This window comes from Mastigoproctus giganteus, chromosome 11 (genome assembly GCF_048544385.1).
Source record: "Mastigoproctus giganteus isolate SK-2022 chromosome 11, ASM4854438v1, whole genome shotgun sequence".
NCBI classification, from domain to species: Eukaryota; Metazoa; Arthropoda; class Arachnida; order Uropygi; family Thelyphonidae; genus Mastigoproctus; species Mastigoproctus giganteus.
Genome location: NC_143585.1, coordinates 171,147,688 through 171,168,814, shown reverse-complemented (window position 1 = coordinate 171,168,814; position 21,127 = coordinate 171,147,688). Strand labels below are relative to the sequence as shown.

The following is a 21,127-nucleotide window of genomic DNA, read 5'->3' as shown; positions in this document are numbered from 1 at the left end:
AATAGGCACATTTTGGCCTAAGTTGCCCTTGTGCCGATAAACATCTACACCAACCAACTTTACAGAAATCAAAACACTATACCATTGTAAAATGATACAGTATGTAACTTGAATATAATTTAATAACCAAATTTAACCAGTTGGTTTCAACATTCGTATTTTATAACACAATTTTCAGTGAGTACAGAATTTCTACTAATGATGTACGAAACTTGAAAGATGTGTTAGGATTATTTTTCTTAGTACATCTATACCTCATGCCACTGTATGGAGGAACATGTGAAGAGTAATTGTGTGATAATTTCTGTTACTGTTGCATGTGGCAATAACAGTTCACAAATTATATTTTGTTATCCAAATCATTGCAGTATGTCTGGTAAACAGTGAAGTGATTGTACAACAGATATAGGTCAAGCATTTAACTTTGATTCAAACCACAGTGATGATGATTTTTATGAATGGACTGAAACTGAAGAATGTATGAAGAGCATGAACCACCTTATGAGAGAGAGAGAGAGAGAGAGAGAGAGAGAGAGAGAGAGAGCGAGCTGGATGCAGTAGTTGTATTTCAGGGTTAGGTAACTTCATGTTCATTGAGTATTACTAATGAAGCAAAAAAAAAAAAAGCCAATTGTTTCCCCTATGCATCTGGACATCCACTTAAATTGGGATATCTAGCAGATAGTGTTTGGGACACTGACGGGTTTCCAGAATAGCATCATTGATATCCAATGCCCACAGCTTAGGTTCCAGGCTAACATCATAGAAATCAGGTATGTTTGCTATGGGCTGCGACCCATGAAAATTTGGAAAGGGAAACCTAGGTGGTTGAGGGGCCCAGCTTCAACACACCCACCACTTTGGCCCCTGCTTCTACAAGATGGGTGGTCCCGGAAAGCTCAGCCAGGATCAACTGCTAGTGGGTTGTTTGCCTGCAAGGTTCAACAGTATCAATACCACACCCTTACCCTCATGGTCTGAGGGACAGGATTCAGGCTTGCTGCAGTGATGGTACGGTTTCTGGTTAGCAACGTCACACTCCTGAGTGCATTTATTGCTTGCCAGGTAGTGGGCACCCCTTTGGGCTCTGTGGTGAGTGGGGAGCCCAGACTGAATCAAAACAAAATCTCTATGAATCTTGTTAAAAGTATTTCTTCTGGGAACCCTAACATGGTCCCTACATGAAAACCTTGACACTCACGTCACTTCAGCAAAAAGACAGAAAACAGAACAATATCAGGTCCAACACCCCATTATATGATAATATACAAACAAATATTATTACAAATAATAGATAATATTACAAACAAATCTACAAGTGAGAAAGCTATGTGAAAAATGTCACCCTTCTTTATCCAGAAGGGTTTGAAAGGGTTGGCAGGGTCTCCTAAATCTGTCAAATGACTTTGTTCAGGCAACATCCTTGTAGAGACTAGAAGTGACAAGCATTCAGAACAGCTCCTCCAAGCTACATCTATGGGGAAATACCAATCACAGTTACCTCCCCACACAAGACACTGAATTCATCCTATGGCGTCACCACCGAATGAGATCTCATGGATGTGTCTGAAGAGGAAACTTCTGAATTGAAATCCCAAGAAGTGACAGCTGCATGGGAATGGGAAACTTATTCCCACAAGAAACATCATCCTAACATTCAATTTACCAACATCTCCAAATAAAATCAAAGAAAAACATTAACTGTCTAGTGTATCCACATGTTTCAAATCCTCTAAGGTGCTTTAAGTGCCAGAAATATGGACACTCACAAATGGCCCATTGTGGAACCCCTGCATGCACTCAATGTGCTGCAAAGGACCATGAAACTTCATCATGTTCAGCTACAAAACCCACCTGCAATAATTGCCAAGGAGAACACCCTGCTTACTCATAAGCATGCCAGAGGTGGTGGAAGGAGGAAAAAGAAATTCGAAGATTTAAGGCAGAGCTGAACATATCATATCAGGAGCAAGAAAAGTGGTGAAACCAATGATTAGCTGTGTGGTACTGATGATCAGCTGTATGACTATGATTAGCTGTGGGGTACTACACTCAGGGCACTGGAGAGTGAAAAAGACCTGGGGTAATTTTGCAGTCAGATATGAAGTTTTCTGATTGGTGCAGACAGGCTGTCAGAGTAGCTCAAGGTGTCTTGTCAATGATATAAAGGAATTTTGCTAGCAGGAATAAGGAGATGATTATCCCCTTGTATAAGGCAGTGGTCAGGCTACACCTGACCACTGCCTTGAATACTGCATACAGATCTGGAGGCCTCATTTTAAGAAGGATGTAGAGCTGTTGGAACTAGTACAGAGAAGGGCAACGAGATTGGTGAGTGGAACAAAAGGTTGGTGTTACCAAGAAAGGCTTAAATTCTGCAAATTGTAGCTTCTGAAGACTAGGTACCTGCAAAGTGATCTAATTGAGGTGTATAAGGCCTTGAATGGTTTGAGTAAGCTCAATGCAGATGGGATTCTTCCTCTTGTTCAGATTACTCACCTGAGGGACATAAATTCAAATTGAGAAAAGACAGTTGTAGAATAGATGTGCGGAAATTTTCCTTTAGCCAGTGGGTGGTTGATTGTTGGAAAAAACTTCCATCTGTTGTAGTGGAGGTTGACAGCTTAAATAAGTTCAAGGCAGAACTTATTTAAGGTGAAATAGGAAGGTTGTTTTTTTGGCTGATGCTAAATAAGTTTGCTTTCTTGTATCATATGCCTCTACTAATGCTAATTACAAACAAATCTACCTATGCTCAGAAAGTAGCAGGAAGATGATCCATTGGAACTTAGACCAAAATGGCCATTCCGCCAAAGGAGTCATTCACTCTGATCACACATTACTTGTTAAGTTCAAGAAAACCCACACAGAAGGACCAATCAGTTGCCACTCCTATATCCATACCTCTTAATGCTCCACCATTAACAAAAGAAACTGGTTGAGAAAAGAATAAGACGCCTGAAGAAAAAATGGATGTAGAGAGGAAGGAGATACCTGATGAAACAGTCTTGCAAATCTTTGTGGAGGAAGAAATGGACACAGGATCCATACTTCCCAAAAAAAGAGAAATCCAAGGCTGACAAAAGTAAGCCCTCAGCACCTCGGAAGCCACCAAGATGGACCCAATAAATCTAAATAATGGGTGCATTCAAATTTCTGTCATGGATTCCATAAAAATAGTGATGACAGGCTTTATTGAGGATGAGATATATGCCTCATCTGCACCTGATTCGAGTCCAGCAGACACTTCATTCTCTTTCTGAGCGTTCCTTCAACATCTGTTTCTGCTGGATCCTAAGGCACACTGAATCAAGGATAATGAACTGGGTAATGTTGCTACCAGATCACCGCAACCCCACAACAACAGCCTGTTAGTCCCCTATACAAACAACAGGCTAAATACACATTAAATTATCTTGAAATAGAATAGCAATTGTTTCACGTTACATTTAATGAAATTAAATATCAGAGGAGTGAACTAATTATTCATCAGAATCCTTAAAATGTTCTTCCCAATGTTGAAAAATGTAATATTTAGAATTAAAGATTATAAAAATGACAATCTTTCACTGTTCAAGTTTCTTCTAAGTATCCAAGACGTGAATGATAGACCTCTCAGGTACTGCTCCAATATTTGAATTTCAATTTGTGGTTCTGTATTGCCAAAAGGGTTGTGCTATACTCGCAGAATAAACAGGTGATACTTTCACCTGTTTATTCTGCAAAATATTACCTTAAAAATACTGGGTAAAACAGGGTCTATATTTAGGAAGGTAGAAAAGGTTTCAGTCATTGAGGGAGAACCAACAAAAAAAAAAATGCACAAATTTTTTTTTTTTTTATCACGAGGGACCTAGCATGTCCTTCATGATCACTGCCAGGTTAAAATATCCCAAAAGACTAATAAATTAATAAATGAACTGTAAAGATGCTGTGTAGACTGCTAAATGATTGTCTGTATAACATTTCTAGGTTTGCTACCAGGGATAAAAATGCTCTTCTCTTCTACAATGGACGACATAACGATAAGCATGATTTTGTAGCGCTCGAGATTAGGGAATCACAAATAACATTCTCATTTTCTCTTGGTGTTAGAATCTCCCATGTCAATGTTTCTGTTCCAGGTGGTGTTAATGATGGCCAATGGCATGAAATTGAAATCAATTATAAAAACAGAGTAAGTGGATAATATACTTATAACTAAAAGCTACCAATTTTTATTATGTATAATCAGAATCAGTTGCTTTGTTTTATAGTTTCCCCTACATGGTAGTTGTATCAAATTAGTGACACAACAGTCATTCTTCAGAATGACTGTTTGTGTGTTTGTTTCTGTTCCAGGTTGTGTTAATGATGGCCAATGGCATGAAATTGAAAACAAAGTGGATAACATACTTACAATTAAAAGCTATCAATTTTTATTATGTATAATCAGAATCAATTGCTTTGTTTCATAATTTTCCCTATATGGTAGTTGTATCAAATTAGTAACACAACTTCCTCTTGCTCAGATTCTGCACTTGAGGGGGCATAAATTCAAATTGAGGAAACACAGTTGTAGAATAGATGTGCTGAAATTTGCCTTTATCCAGCTGGTGGTTGATTGTTGGAACAAACTTCCATCTGTCATTGTGTAGGTTGACAGCTTAAATAAATTCAAGGCTGAACTAGAGAAACTTTTGGAGTGAATGGATGGGTGAAACGGGAAGGGTTTTTTTTTTTTTTTTTTTTGGCTGATGCTATATAACTTGCTTTCTTGCATCATATGCCTCTACTAATGCTAACAACAAATAAGTGACAACAGTCATTCTTCAGAATTATTGTTTGTATGAATAACTTTTTCGGAATGACTTATTTGTATCCTGGTTGTAGGAGAATTTTGTATTCTGAAATATAAGAGTTATTCAAAAAGTAAAGTACCTTTACTTTTGGGATGCCCTTCATATTTCAATGCTTAGATTTTTATTGAAAACATTGTCTATAAGAATGATGGCACATGTCTGGCTATTTTCTATATAAAATTATGGTCATGAAATTTTCAGCATCTTGCATATGAAGCCAGGTGATAATCTCATTCTGCACATTGTTGTCACATTCAACTTACTGGCTGGATAGGTGGCTCTACAAAGGGCTAAATAGCTGAAAATCAAATGGCACTGCATTTAATATATGCAGTAGATAATCAAGTACTTTTCTGTGACATCGCTCCAGCAAAGGCCCCAAGTGATAGTGACAAGTGATTTTCTCAGTGATTTATAAAGTCCTCTTACTGAAAAAAAAAGTTTTATTTGTTTTCTAGTGTCTTTTTCTTTTTTATTTACTTCTGGTGGTTCTGTGCTTAAAGTATTAAGTAAGAACACAGAAAGAAAAATAACCTTTCTTTATTTAGTATGTATATTTTATTACTAACAAACAACTAACTTCTACAACCGTTTGGTTACTGGTAGCACCATCCCTGCCTCCACGTGATCAGGCCGGTAACAATGGCTAGCAACAGAAGAAACAATTACGGATCTCTCGATCCAGCTCCATCAACCAGGGATGATATTACTACATCCAGTGCAAAGAGGCAGAAAAAAGAAGGAAGTGAAAATCCTGCTCCTCTTTTTCTAATTCTGCACTCCTTGACAGACAACCCACTGAGTAAGCTTTCCCATTTTTAATCCAGAAATGTTTCGATAATGTGGCTGGCCATCCAAAAATGGTCCGAAGATTCTATTCTGGAGACCTTCTAGTTGAGATGAGTGAACATAAATACTCAGAAAGACTGCTTAGAATATCTACATTTGGTGGAATTCCCACAAAGGTTACCCCAGATGCTACCTTAAACTCCTTTAAAGGGGTAATAGCGGAGTGGGATCTCCTTAGCGTTTCAGAAGAAGAGATCATTCAAGAACTAAATGATCAAAATGTCATACGTGCAAGAAGGATAGTCATCAAGAAAAATGGAGTACTTACTCCTACGTGGACGGTGATTCTCACATTCAGTACACCAACTCTGCCATTAACCGTAAAAGCTGGATATTTGAGATGTAAAATTAGATCATAAATTCCTAACTCAGTCTGCTGTTTTAAGTGCCAGAAGTTTGGGCACTTCCAAGCAGTCTGCAGAGGTGTTACCACCCACCTGTGCCTCCTGAACTCCAGAATTCCTTTCAGACCTATCCCTCTGCAAACAATATTTATTAGAAGCAATTGTTGCCCGAGTCAGGGTTGCGATAACAATAACAGTCATTTTCTTATACCTTTTGCCCAATTGTTTCTACGCTTTGCTGATTTGGACAATTTAGTCACTCACCTACCACCACCTTTTTGTATCTTGTGTGACTGGAATGGGCACCACCCCTTATGGGAGTTCTTTACATCTTGATAAGAGAGGTCAGTTGATTGAAAAAATTCTTGAAAGGCACAACTTAATGTTGTTAAATAATGGCAGTCACATACATATGCATTTCTCCTCCAGGTCAACTTCTGCAATTGACCTTTCAATATGCTCACCAAACTTCTTTCCACTTATTGACTGGACAGTTACTGACAACTTACGTAACAGTGACCACTTTCCAGTATTATGCCCATTTTCAACTAACTCTCCACCGCAAACTGAAATAAAAACAATCTGGAAATTTGACAAAACTAACTAACAGAACTAAATGAATTATCAAAAACTAGTACATTTAGATTTTCGAACCATTGAGACTTTCGCCATTGATTCTGCAGTAACTTACATCACTCAGAAAATAATAGCAGCTGCAGAAACCGCCGTACCAAAATCATCTATCAAAACCCACTTGCACCCAAAAATATGGTGGAATGAAGCCTGTAGGGATGACGAAAAAGAGAAGAATAAATGCTGGAATTTATTTCGTAAAAACCCAACCACAACTAATCTGATAAAGTTTAAAAAAGCAAGAGCTAAACTTGACATATACAACATATAAGCAAAAAAGAAACATCGTGCCGATACACCTCCACTATAAACAGAACCACAGACATCAAAACAGTTTGGAATAAAGTGAGAAAAATTAATGGAAAATAGCCTGTTATATTTTACTTTTAAAAGGGAAAGAAATCTGTAATCCTCTCAAAATTGCTAATTCATTAGGTAAAACAATTGAAATACTTTCACCTGTAACTGCATATGATCCAACCTTTCAGTCACATAAAGTACAGGCAGAAAAATATAATCTAAATTTCAATATTACACACCAGCTCCCTTATAATGTACCCCTTACCATGACAAAGTTAAGCAATGCACTTTTACGATCAAAAAACAGTGCTGCTGGTCCTGATGGAATCTATTATGCAATGTTGTGTCATTTGAGTGAAGAGTCCCAGTCTGCTCTTCTGAAACTATATAATAGAATCTTTCTTGAGGATTACTACCGTATTAGCTGGTTTCATTCCATTGTTACTAGCTTTCCCAAAACCAGGAAAGGATCATTCTGATCCAACAAATTACAGACCTATTGCTTTAACCAGCTGTTTAGGGAAGACATTAAAGAAAATGATTAATGCCAGGTTGACATGGTTCCTAGAGACCAAAAATATCCTAAGTCAAAATCAATATGGCTTTCGAAAAAGTAGATCAACAATTGACTTCATGGTGAAAGCTGAAGGAAACATTCGAAATGCATTTCTCAGGAATGAACACCTAGTGATGATATGTCTTGACATTGAAAAAGCTTTCAACACAACCTGGCGATATGGGATTCTTCACGATCTCTTTGAATCTGGTCTTTGAGGTCATCTTTCGAAATTTATCAGGAACTTTTTAAGCAATAGGTCCTTTCTCTCACAAACATTTGTGCAACAAGAAGGAGTTCCTCAGGGTTCTGTGCTTAGTGCCACACTCTTCTCCATCAGGATTAATTCAATTACCACATGCATTCCTGACACAGTGGAAACGTACTATGCAGACGATCTGGCAATCTCATGTCATTCTCAAAATATGCATATAATTGAAAGACAGCTTCGAGGCACAATTAACAAGCTTGTTCAGTGGGCAAAAAATAATGGTTATTGACTCTCAAAACAAAAAACAACAGCAGTACACTTTTGCCATTAACGAAATTTAATCCTGATCCAGATTTACAACTCTGTTCTTATCCAGTTACTTATCAACAAAATATTAGATTTCTTGGAATAATTCTGGATAAAAAATTGTTTTTTAGAGCACATTAAGCATATCCATAAAACCTGTCTAAGAAAGCTGAATCTACACAGGACAATTTCTGCTATGTCATGGGGCTGCACACCTGTACATGCTACACCTATACCATTCACTAATTAGATCGAAACTAGACTATGGGTCTCCTGTACATGGCTCAGCAAGACAGAGCATATTAAAATGGCTTGATCCTGTACATCAGGGCTGTAAACCTTAGGTAATCCGAGGGCCACATTGAAAAAAAAAGATCAATCCGAGGGCCACATCCAGAATAATAAATACAGTATGTATTTGGAGAGTCCTACCGTTAGGTTTAGCAAGCACTTCTAAAATTTCTTAATAAAGGAAAGTCATGTTGCTTATAAAAGTTTTTATTGAAACAGTAGACAAGATACAATTGTTTATAATTATTATTTCATTTTAATGAGAGCTCTGCAGTTGTTCATTTTCATTTACTAATGTAGCTATATCAATATCGATGCTTGTAGTTACTGATCGCAGTAAATGTGAAAGTGATTTATCACTCAATGAACATCTATATTTGAATTTGATGAATTTGTTCATTGAAAAAGTGCTTTTGCAAAGATATGTGTGCTCCCGAGCATTGAGCACATCTTGAGTCCAAAGTCCCTCAATTTCGGATAGCGCTCCCTTGGTAATAATTTTAAAAAAATCTTCTCCTTTTTCAATTCTGCCAGTATAAAAAGGGCGGATTGCAAATCGCACAATTCCAGTTGGAGGTCAGATTTTACATTTTCAATGCTGACAGTCAATGGTAGAATGAAAACTGAAATATATTCTTCAGTTTCCTTAATATTGCCAAATCGATTCTCGAATTCCTCCATGATTGTTTCAATGCACTTTATATGAGCTGAAAATGATGTTCTCTCAAAATTCTTCATTTCTTCAAATTGTTTTTTGCAATTAGGAAAAAAAAGTAAAAATTTTATTGGCCAGTATTGATTTCAAAAGCTTCAATTTACTTTTAAAATCATTCAAATGACTATATAAGTTGCAATATTCTGTTGTTTGCCCTGCAGTTTAAGTTCAACTCATTGAAATGGTTGGTTGTATCTATTAAAAATGCAAGATCAGATAAAAAAGTGGGATCTTGCATTTGATTTTCAAGTTCTGTTGTATCAGACTTCACTTTGTTTTTAAGAAATATGGATATTTCTTTCCGAATGGCAAAAAAGTTCTTCAGACATTTTCTGGCACTTAACCAGCGAATATCAGAATGGAGAAACAAATCGCCATCTGCAGCATCCATTTTGCTCAAGAAATTGCGAAACTTACGATGTGTCAGAGATCTATAACCTCCTCGTATAATATTGATTACTTTTACAGCTATTTTCATGGCATTGACTTGACGTAGAGATTTTCCAGAGAAGCACTCATCAAGAGTGCTTCTTGATGAAATGATGCAGTGAATGGTAGGGCAGTTAATATTATTTTGTTTCAATAGTCCACAAAACCCGATTCCAGTCCTCATCATTGCTTTGACCCCACCAGTGACAATGCAGGAACATTTATTGAATCCTCCATAGTTTATTACAGAGTTTTGAACTTCTTCGAAAATATCAGTACCTTTAGTAATCCCAAGCAAAGATATAAGACTGAGTAGTTCTCCATTAATAGTAAAGTCTTCCTGAATAGTTCGAACAAAAATTAAAAGTTGACTCATGTCTGCTTGATCAGTGCTTTCATCCAGATACAATGAAAAGTACCCACATTTTGCCATTGAATAGCTTTTTTGAAACGTTTTGATCCATGTGTTCTACCTGTCTTATGACGGTCCGATGAGATAATGCCACTGTTTCGAACTTCTTGGCTAATTTCAGCTCATTAAATTGTTTTGCCATTTCAATTGCACATTTCTTCACAATCACACCATCACTTAAAGGCTTTTTCGCTTTTGCTAACTCCTGTGCTACTTTGTACGAAGCGGCAAGGCTAGAACTTTGTATTAGCAAAAAAATTGGTTTGATGCATGAATTTCTTCTTATATTCTGCAATAATTGTGCTTTTTGATTCCCCAATATACAGTAAACCCCCGCTATTCGCAGGGGTTACGTTCCTGAGAAATGCCACGAATACCGAAAACACGAATACTGAGTTATGGCTCCCATAGTAATAAAGGGGTTCCGTTCCAAAGTATGAAATATATAAGAAAAACTAGTCTAAAATTTTGTCTATTTATGTATTATATGTACCTTCATAATATGACTATGTACATAGACAGTACATAGTGAAATGCAAGCATATGGCATCGAAATGAATATAAGAAACAATTTAATATTAAATGTAATATTTATTAGAAATTTCAAACAAATCTTTCAATCCAGTGCCTTTGCTAGCAAAAAAAACTTATCCCGCCAGTGCTATCACCAGTTTCGCTAAAGTGTTGATAAAGGAAGTTTGGCCTTTTCACGAATGATGAGTGAACTTAACGGAATTTTATTTTGAGTTTGGTCTTCAATCCACAGATTTAAAGCTTTTTCCATTTTTCTAATTTAGCATCACGAGTTACAGAGCAAATTTTTGAAGCAATTAGCGCGTTTTCACAGACACTACAGCGGATTTTTTCTTCCGATTTCTTAATTGATTGTACCGTTGACTCATTGATTTTATAATGTTTTGCCACTGAGGAGACACTTTCACCATTAGAAATTTTACCTAATAACTCAATTTTATTCACTAGTCATCACCTTCTTTGATCTTTTCACATTTCCCTTGTTATTCGTAGCCATATTTTTGTACGGGTAAAAAAGAACTTGTCCACAATAAAGGCACTTTCTTCCATTAACACACTCGAAAAATTCTGTTTTACACTGCAAAACAGTAGATTTATCACTTTTGGAAGCATATCAATTTATAAATTGATAAATTTGTTCAATTTATAAGCATATAAATTAAAAGCAAACGACGAAACCTTCCATGACAAGCATATAACACATACTGAACAAGGATTAGCGAGAAACATCCACGCTCGCGATTTTGTCACCCCTCTCCCCCCACCCACTGAGCGCTGTTTTGACCGGGAAAGATAATTTTAGCCACGCCCATGTTTTTTATGACGGAAAATGTTCACGGCGTTTTAAAATTCACATTTTTTTTAGGTTTCATTTTATATTAAATCAGCGACCGCGAATATGCGAATACAGATACCGCGAATAGCGGGGGTTTACTGTACATCTCACAAATCTTTTACTGTGTAATGTAATGTAGTGTCGTTTCACATTATACTCTTTAGGCACTGACAAAACTTGATGCATACAAGACTTTGAATTTTATTGTTGTTGTTTGTAATCAAATAGTCTGGCTTTGATACACTTGCTTTTCTTCTTCAATTTTTCTTTTCTTGTGAGACATGGTTGTTCGACAATAAATAGTAATTCATTAAGTAGAAGTGAAGTATATTGAAGATAACACGGAAATCAGTAACAATGCATATCTAGTAATTTGGTGGGCCCCAGTGACACAACGGACTAACGACAGTAAACGGATGGATGAATGACACTAACGACGGGCAATCTGCCCCAGAGCATGGACTTTGAAACGAGACAACTAGCATGGACGCAACAAAATGCACTTGAAGTTGCGTGTAGAAGCTAGGTTTGCACTCGCAAATAGTGTTTTGTGATGAGAGTTTTATTTTTTCGCGAGTGAAAATCAAAAGGCCTTACCCACTGGAGGGCCGCACAAAACCATTCTGTGGGCCGTGTACATCACAGTGCTCTCTGAATTGCCCTAGGCGCTTTTAGTACATCACGAGTTCAGAGTCTCTATACAGAAGCACATGAACCACTCATATTCCTTCGTCAGCATGCTCTGCTATTAAATTGTACAGCTAAGATCAGAAGTTGCCCACATCATCCTATATGGCAATATATTTTCATACCAAAATGGAATATTTGTATAAAAATAAACCTTTGCAAAATAAACAATGTGGCATTAGATTACAGAATTTAAACACACTTTGGGGTCTAAATATGGATAACATGCGTAACTCTAAATGAAAGCATAGCTACACCACCATGGCAAATATTGACAAACAATTAGGAAAGTATACCCTTCAAAATTGCAGTATTAAGCAGATTCATGTGGCACACTCCTTTCAGTTCTCTTGTTATACTCAAATTTACACAGATGGCTCCAAGACAGACACTAAAGTTGGTGCAGCTGCAGTACTGCCAAATTTAACAATATCTTGTCAGATTCCTTTGGAGTGCAGAACTGTGCCACCTCTCAGCCCATCTGCTCAACCTTTCCAGATCCTGTTGCAGTAGCATAGTGTCAGTAGTGTCCTTGACAACCCTGCCAACCTTCATATCGTCTGCAAACTTGGACATTAAGCTTGATATACCATCATCAATATCATTTAAAAATACAGAAAACAATAATGGACCCAATACTGAACCCTGAGGGACTCCAATAATAACATTAGTCCACGATGAGCAGTGTCCATTGATTACCACTCTCTGTCTTCTCCCCCTCAACCACCCCTTTATCCATAGCAGCAATTTGCCTCCAATGCCACACTGCTCCAATTTGTGCAGCATACTTCCATGTGCAACAGTATCAAAAGCCTTTCTAAGATCCAAGTATATAATATCAAAGTTATTCTCTGCATCTAGTTCTTTTGTGACTGCATCATAGTATCCAATCAAATTGGTCAGGCAAGATTTCCCCTTAACAAAACCATGCTGTGTCTGAGCTATAACTGAAGTCTTGTCTAGATGATCCTGCAGTGCTTCTTTAACCAGTGCCTCCATTAATTTTCCGGGAACAGAAGTTAAACTAACAGGTCTATAATTACTTGTGTCGCCTTTTGATCCTCCTTTGTGAATTGGGGTCACATTTGCACATCTCCAGTCCATGGGTACTTCCCCTGAGTCCAAGGAAGCTCTCATAATCATGGCTAAGGGTTTGCTTACTTCCTTTGCTGCCTCCTTTAATATAACTGGATAGATCCCATCCACCCCGGGTGCCTTTCTTGTATTTATCTTCAACAATTTCTCCTCCACTTTACTCTCAGTTATTACAAGATTCTCTAGCTTACTGCCAGAGTTGAATACACCTCTGGCATTCCCCTCGCTGAATAACTCCTCATGTGTGAATGTCGATGCAAAATATTCATTTAGTTTGTTAGCTACCTGAGCAGGATCATTAACAGTTGCCCATCGATATCAAGTGGACCAATCTGATTCATCCCCTTCCTTCTAGAGTTTACATAAGTAAAGAACTCTTTGCTGTTTTTCTTTGCATCCCTTGCAAAAGATTTCTCGTCATCTGCCTTCGCCTGCCTAACCTCCTTTGTAACTTGGTTACAGATCAACTTGTATCTATCATAGGCTTCTGTGTCCCGTGTTAATTTGTATGTATCCCATGCATTTTTCTTCTCTGCCATATGTCTCATTAGTTCATCTGACATCCATTTAAGCCTAAACCTTGAACAATATTTCTTAGTTGGTATGTAAAGCCTAGTAGCTTCCAAGATAAGTTCTTTGAATGCTTCCTATTTTGAATTTGCTGTTGGTAACATCATCAGTTGGTCCCACTGCATAGAATTTAAATACTGTCTCAGTCCATCGTAGTTGCCTTTACGAAAAGAATAACCTTTACCCCTAATGGTAGTTACCTCTTTGAGTAAATCCCACTTCAGCACACTGTGATCACTGCCACCTAGTGGTTCATTTACCTGCAGATTCTTAATGCATGAAGAATCACTACTCAACTCAACAGAATCACTGATAATCAAATCAAGAGTATTACTCCCTCTAGTTGCCTCCCGAACATGCTGATGTAGAAAACAATCATCCAATAAATCCACAAAAGCCTTGCTAGTGTGTGAGTACCAGCCCCCAAATTCCAGTCAATATCTGGGAAATTAAAATCCCCCATTATAAGACTCTCTGATTTACTGGCCCACTCTATTTCCCTGTACAATTTCTTATTATACTCATCAGAGTCATTAGGCCTATAGCAACTCCTACTCTCAATTTTGATCTCCCAATGCTTATGTCACACCAAACTGACTCGACACTGCACTGTCCAGCAATGTCGACTGGCTTCACTTCCTTGGATTTTATGTATTTCTTAACTAATAGCATAACCCCTCCTCCCTTCCTATCCTGTCTATCCCTTCTGTAGACATTGTACTCCCCAAATTTCAGTTCTGCATTCCTTATATCTGTGTGACACCACGTCTCTGAAATCCCCCACAATATCTGCCTTTGATGTTTTGAGCAATACCTCAAATTCATCAAATTTATTTACTAAACTCCTAGCATTGGTGTACACGCAAGTATACATGCACCTGTTCTTTTTCTTAGCTACCCTAACACAACCCATGTGTTTACTTGTACCCCAATGATTCCCGACAGTCTCTGAAATATCCTGCATCTTATTTTCCAGGGCGCCTCCGTAGCCAGGTGGGAAGGAGCAGCAGTGCGTAGCACATGCTTCTTGATTAGACCGGGGTTCGAGCCCGTCACCACCAAATACGGAGGATGCGGAAAGGTCAGGGAATGACCACTGCATATTCTGGAGCAATATGGCCTTAGTTGCTAATGCTCCTAAAAATCAAATAACAACAACAACAGCATCTTATTTTCCAGTCTGTGGCTCATTCCAATAGAAGCAGTACAAGAATCACTTTCACCTCTGCCAGTAGCTACTGTTAATCTATTAGTCCTTGTATCCCCCCAATCTGGCAGTTTTCCGACCCACCTAACACTGCCTCGATAGCATCAGCAAACAACTGTATGCTGTCCTGATGGCATTAAAGAATGTAAAGCAGTCTTCATACCCTGAAACCATAATCTATACAGACTCCTTAAGTGCTGTATCTGTACTTAAGTGTAAACTTCCTTCAAGTCACCCCTATTTACAACAAATTCAAATAAATTTAACACAGCTTCATACAAATAAACAAAAAATAATCTTCTGTTGGATTCCTGGACATTCTGGAATCACAGGCAACGAAAAAGCAGATTTTTCCGCCGAGAATGCGAGTCTCATAACATTAGACATCACATACCTTACACTCGATTACAAACATGTTATATGATGTGCCAGAAGAAAAAAATGGCTGTTCATTTGGCAAGAGAACAAAACCAATAAATTCTACAAAATTAAAAGCGATCACATCAAGGCTGTGGCCATCAAGCCTCAGGGGAATAGGAAAGAAGAAGTTGTACTTTCTAGATTGCAGATTGGGCATACCTACCTAACTCACAGTTATCTACTCACATGGGATGATCCTCCATTATGCAGCAACTGCCAAACTCAAATCACAGTAAAGCATCTTATTCTTGATTGCTCGTTATACTTATGAGAACGACAAACAACTTTCTCCTCACATCTATGTTCCTCTAATCAACTTACTTTACAAAAAATTCTTGGAGACCAACCAGATATAAATGATCTCTTTACCTTCCTGAGAACAATAAACAAATTCCATCTAATCTAAATCCACCTGTTTATCAAGCCTGTACCAAATAATACTGTAATAGGTGCATTATGGCTATAGTAGCCCTTGCACCAATAAATCAAACAAACAACAACTCCAGCCAAGTTGAGTTCAGGTAGATATGTCAGGTGTTGTACTATTGTGTAACAAAAATGATTACTCATATAGTAAGCTTGGTCTTTTCCTGCAAATGATCATATGTAAACAGTCTTGGTTTGCCTATAATATTTTGCTTTAACTCTTTTTCCATGATCTCATAAGATGAATCTCATAACCTTCGTTACTGATGGGTTGTTTTTTTTTTTTTTTGTTTTTTTTTATGAAAACCCCAAACACGAGAGGTATTAGAACCTACAGTACTTAGTACCATGCTTGGGTTGGAGGTTGAGAAGACAAAAGAAGATATTTGTTGACATTAGACTTGAACTTCTGTAGACAGTAATTTTCAGGAAATACGTATGAAGGAAGGCTGTTCCAGAAAATGGCAGTTGAATGAATAAACGAGAGGAAGATGAAAAGTTGGTTCTGTGAGTTTGAAGTTGGACAGTAAATGGATGTTGGCTGGAGGCAGCACGTGTTCGGACTGTTTTGAAAGAGAGAGAGAGAGCGGGAATTATAGATGCCAATTCAGAAGACCAGTGCCCATGGAAGTATCTGTAGAAAAAGCATGCAACAGAAACAGTACGTCTATGAGAGAGCAAGTGGACATACTCTGTTAGAGATGAATCATTAATTAACCTAACTGCCTTCTTCTGAATGGAATCAAGAAGCCTGAGAGAGGTTTTGGGGACACCGCCCCAGACGTGGGAACAATATTCCATGGTAGGCCGGATTTGCGATTTATACTGAGTGAGCAGCTGTTTGGAAGAAAAGTAACAGCGAGAGCGAAAGAGAAAAACCAACTTTTTTAGAAGCAGAGGAAGTAATATTTGTAAAGTGCTTGTGCCAAGAGAGATTAGAAGTCAGACTAATCCCCAAAAGAGATATCATCTTGCTTAGAAATCGGAGTGTCACCAAAGATAAGCATAGGAGCTGAAGAATCCCTTTTGCGAGATATAAGACAGGACTGGGATTTAGAAGGATTGAAATCAATTAAGTTGTACCTGTCCCACTGGAGAATTACCTGGAGATCAGCATTTAAGGAAGTGGTAGTGGATATTGGAGAAGTTGAAGCTGATTGAGCAGGGCAAGGTTTCTCAAACTGGAAACTGGAATGCAATGTGCTATCATTGGAAAAACTATGGATAGGCTTTGTGGTCAATGGAAGAAGGTCATTAATATACAAGAGAAAAAGATTGGGGGAAAGAACTGAACCTTGGGGGAGACCAGCATTAGTGAAGAAGTTAGAAGACAGAGAGCCATCTAACATAATCCTCAGTGAGCGGTCAGAGAGAAAACAGCATAACCAGGTACAAAAAACAGTTGTCAAACCATAAGATGGAAGCTTGTTTAGAAGACCTTTATGCCAAACACGATCAAAAGCCTTTGAGATGTCAAGAGCAACTACTTGTGTTTCACCGAACCTTTCCGTTGAATTTGTCCATAAATGAGTAACATAAGCCAGAATATCACCAGTGGATTGACACTGATGAAATCCATACTGGCGATTGTTGATCAGACGGAAGGATTCTAGGAAGTTTAAGAGTTGGCGGTTAATTGATTTCTACTTTACTTCAGAAAGAGTAGAAGTAATTGCAATGGGACGAAAATTGGATGGGAGGGATTTTTCACCCTTTTTAGGAACTGGCTGGATATGAGCAAATTTCCAAGCAGAAGGAAAAACACCTTTGGAATAAGAAAGTGAAAAAAGGCTGCAAAGAACAGGAGTAAGTTCATGGGTTTGAGAACAAGTGGAGAAATACCATCAGGACCTGGAGCTGTCATAGCATCAAGATTCGTCAAAATCCTTCTGATATCCTTTTGACGGAAGACCACAGGAGGTATTGAATGGAGCGTGTGGGGAATGGTGGGAGGTGTTTTACCAAGATCATTAATACATGAGCTGGAAGAAAAATGGGATGCTAGCAGATCAGCTTTATCCTTGGCTGAAGTGACAACAGAACCATTTGGTTTTGACAGATTTGGGAGCAGAGATGGGCAAAAGTTGTGGCAAATAGCTTTGGCAAGAGACCAGAATGCTAGGCTAACATTAGGGCAAGAAGCAAGTTTTCTACACCTAAACTGTTCAAAATCTAGTTTGGACTGATTAATAACTGCTTTACAATTGTTGCAAGCTTTGGTGTAGAATTGGTGTAGGCAGAAAATGAAACTGAAGAATTGGAAACAAGCCAATTACGATATGCAACATTCTTCTCTTGAACAGCCTTAGCACATTTATTGGAAAACCAAGGTTTAGATAAAGGACGAGATATTAAAGTGAAGTGTGGAATAAAGGATTCCATTCCTACAAGAATAATTTCACTGACACGATCTGAGCAAACTTTGAGATCAGAAGTTTTGAAACAGTAATCCAACCAAGGAAAAGAAGAAAAGAAATCTTGCAGGTCATCCCATTTTGAATTCTTGTAATGCCAAACAACACGAGGTTGGGAATAGCCATGAGATAAAGGCTCCATTAAAGAAAAGACAATCACCAAGTTGTGATCTGAATTGCCTAAAGGACCACAGACTTCGACCATATACTTAGAAGGGTTGTTTGTGAAAAAAAGATCAAGCGTGTTGGCTGTATGGTTAGGATTGTCTGGTATTCTTGTAGGTAAATGAACAATCTGTGCTAGGTCAGTAATTGCAAAAGCCTCAACATCTCGACAGCTGGGTTGGTGTGACTAGAAAACGGAAGCCAGCTGGAGTTGTAAACATTAAAATCACCAAGGAAAATTATCTCACTCTTAGGAAAGTTGGACTGGAGAAAGTCAAATTGCAAAGAGAGGAAGTCAAAAGCTCCAAGTGATTAGTGGAGTTGGGAGAACGGTAGAGACAACAAATGAATTTGACACAATGAGGTAGAGAGATTTTAAGCCAGAGAAGATTGAAAAGAGGTGATTCCAAATTACCAACTCTCTGACAGGGAATATCAGAATGGACATATGCACAAGTACCACCTTTGAGATGAAAGGAATCATACAGCGAATAATTTGAGCAACTGACATGAGCAGTAGTTGAATGAACTGATAACTGAGATTCTGTCAGAAAAAGTAAATGGGGTTTGGCAGACTGTAATTGGAAATGGACATCTTTTAGATTAGAACTGAGATCACGTATATTTGTGAAATGGGCTAGGAAGTTTTTTGGAGGTTTAGATCTTTTCGCAGATTAGCTTACTCTATTAGTTTGACAATTCATGGTGTATTCAGTAATAAGAAAAGTGGGAGGGATATGCTGTAATGAAATTTTTTGATATGGTGTACACATGGTAAGAATATACCCAGATCCTTGACATAAAATGGCCTTGACAATGCTCCCTTGCACGCGCTCGCACACACACTCACACACTACTCAGACTCCCTCCAGTCACTATCTGGCAGAGTAGAGGTAGCAAGATTATACACTAGCTGATCCGGAAACCTCCTGGAGAGTTAGCAATAGGTTTGGTCCAGTGTAGTAACTAGTGACCGGCCTGTGAACACCGTTTTAGAGCTGTACCCTCGAAATTTAGTGAAGTTTGGAACTCGCCATGATGTCCATAATAACCTCAAATGACATCAGTCATACTGCATGGTGGAAGAGATGGGGAAGGTTTGACTGGAACTTGGCTCTGGAGAATAAACATGGATTCACCACTTCAAGCCTTCAATAAGCAAAGTGGTGGTATTGCACCTGTTGATGAGGGTCATCTATCACCTAGTATTGCCTGGTAACACAGAGGAGCGGCATTCCTCCATGTGGTTTAGGTGCCACACCTCGACCCCTGCTTACATTGGTTCACACCCACAGTGTGCTTGCGAATGAGGTTTATACTCAGGATTACTAACAGTCCCACCATTGTTAAGGTGCAAGCAGAGGATTTGGCTGTCTCAGACCAACAAAACTTCACCAAAATTGGTGTCTTGACTTGAGTGTCACCTGAATATCAGTTCCATCAGTGTTTTAGACTCCCAGATAGCAAGTACAGCTTGTTTGGCATATCTGAGAGAATGTCTATGACAACCTCAAGGACCACCTTTGAATATTGGTTGGGTGAGATGATGTGTGTTTCTTTTTGATTCTAGAGTTTTGTAGTTATAAAACAAATAACAGAGCAGGGCTTGGCTTGCACATGTCAACTGTGATAGACTGTCACCTAACAACAAGGTTCCACCAATTTTCAGCACTGGATAAAAAAGTAATAGTATTGTAATGGTTCCCTTTGTTAGTTTACTTTTGAGACAACCTTGTAGAGTAATATTTAACCCAAATGTAGTGTTTTCCACTTTTCTTATGTAATGTAACACTTTACTGTTAGCATTAGCCATGTACAAGGAAGCCTGGCCTTTTTTTGCACTAGCACAAAAAAAAAATGAAAAAAAGCCGCTCACCTATGTGTCTCCATACTCATGTAGGCTGAGCTTTGAATTTTCAACTACACTTGAAGGTAACTTATTCCAGTAATTAACAACTTCCTGCAGTCCAGTCGAAAGCTCTACACTGTGACTGCTTTAGACTGGATTTCAGGAAGTTTTTGTATTTATAATCATTTATAACAGTGAAAGTTTCTCACTTGATCATTTTACTTTCACCTCTCAGATTCCTATACACCTCAATGGAACCTCCTTTAAGGTGTCTAGTTTCCAAGCTCTCTAGCCCAAATATTCTAAATATGGATGGTCTTTTGCCGATCCCACAAGGTAAGCTGTGTGGTGAGATCAGCAAAACTGCTGTCTGGTGAGATCTAGAAAAAAAGATCATTGATATTCTTGAAAGGGTCCTAGTGGACCCTTTCAAGAAGCTTGTTATACCTGTAAGTTTGAATTTTGTTCCAGGGAAGGTAATGGAGTAACTGGTTAAAGAAGGAATGCAGAATCATCTAGGAAGGAATGCAGTTATACTGCAGTCATAGCTGACTAATCTGAATGGAAACTGTGATACACTGACTAAATGAATGAAAAATATAATTTTTACAATATATACTTAAATTTTATGAAAGCTTTTTATACTGTTGCACATAAAAGATTGCTATACAAATTGGAGCAGTGTGGTATAAGGTTAAAGTTACTGCTATGGTTAAAGGAATGATTGAATGGGAGAAGACAATGAACTGCTATTCTTAGACAAAATGTTAGACAAATATTATTAGTGGAGTTTGCCATGTTTCACTGGGTCCATTGTTGTTTTCTGTATTTATTTATGATATTGATGAAGGCATATCAGACTTAATGACTATAGATGATATGAAGGTTTGCAGATGATATGAAGGTTTGTGCAGGGTGGTCAGTGACAGTAACCAGGGTATGCTACTTTAACAGATTTATAAAAATAGGCAGATGGGCCAAGAACTGGCAACTGAAGTTTAACATTCATCATTTATCAAGAATTACTGCACTTGGGTA

General features: G+C 38.0%; 1 protein-coding gene across 1 annotated transcript in view; it reads left to right on the top strand.

Annotated features, from left to right (window-relative positions):
- The window catches only part of LOC150078573 (protocadherin-like wing polarity protein stan), a 570,595-nt gene that overhangs the window by 156,765 nt on the left and 392,703 nt on the right, over positions 1 to 21,127 (top strand). The window contains exon 8 of the mRNA XM_090384617.1: positions 3,973 to 4,177. Coding sequence (XP_090240743.1) covers positions 3,973 to 4,177 — 205 coding nt within the window. The remainder of the gene's footprint in view (positions 1 to 3,972; positions 4,178 to 21,127) is intronic.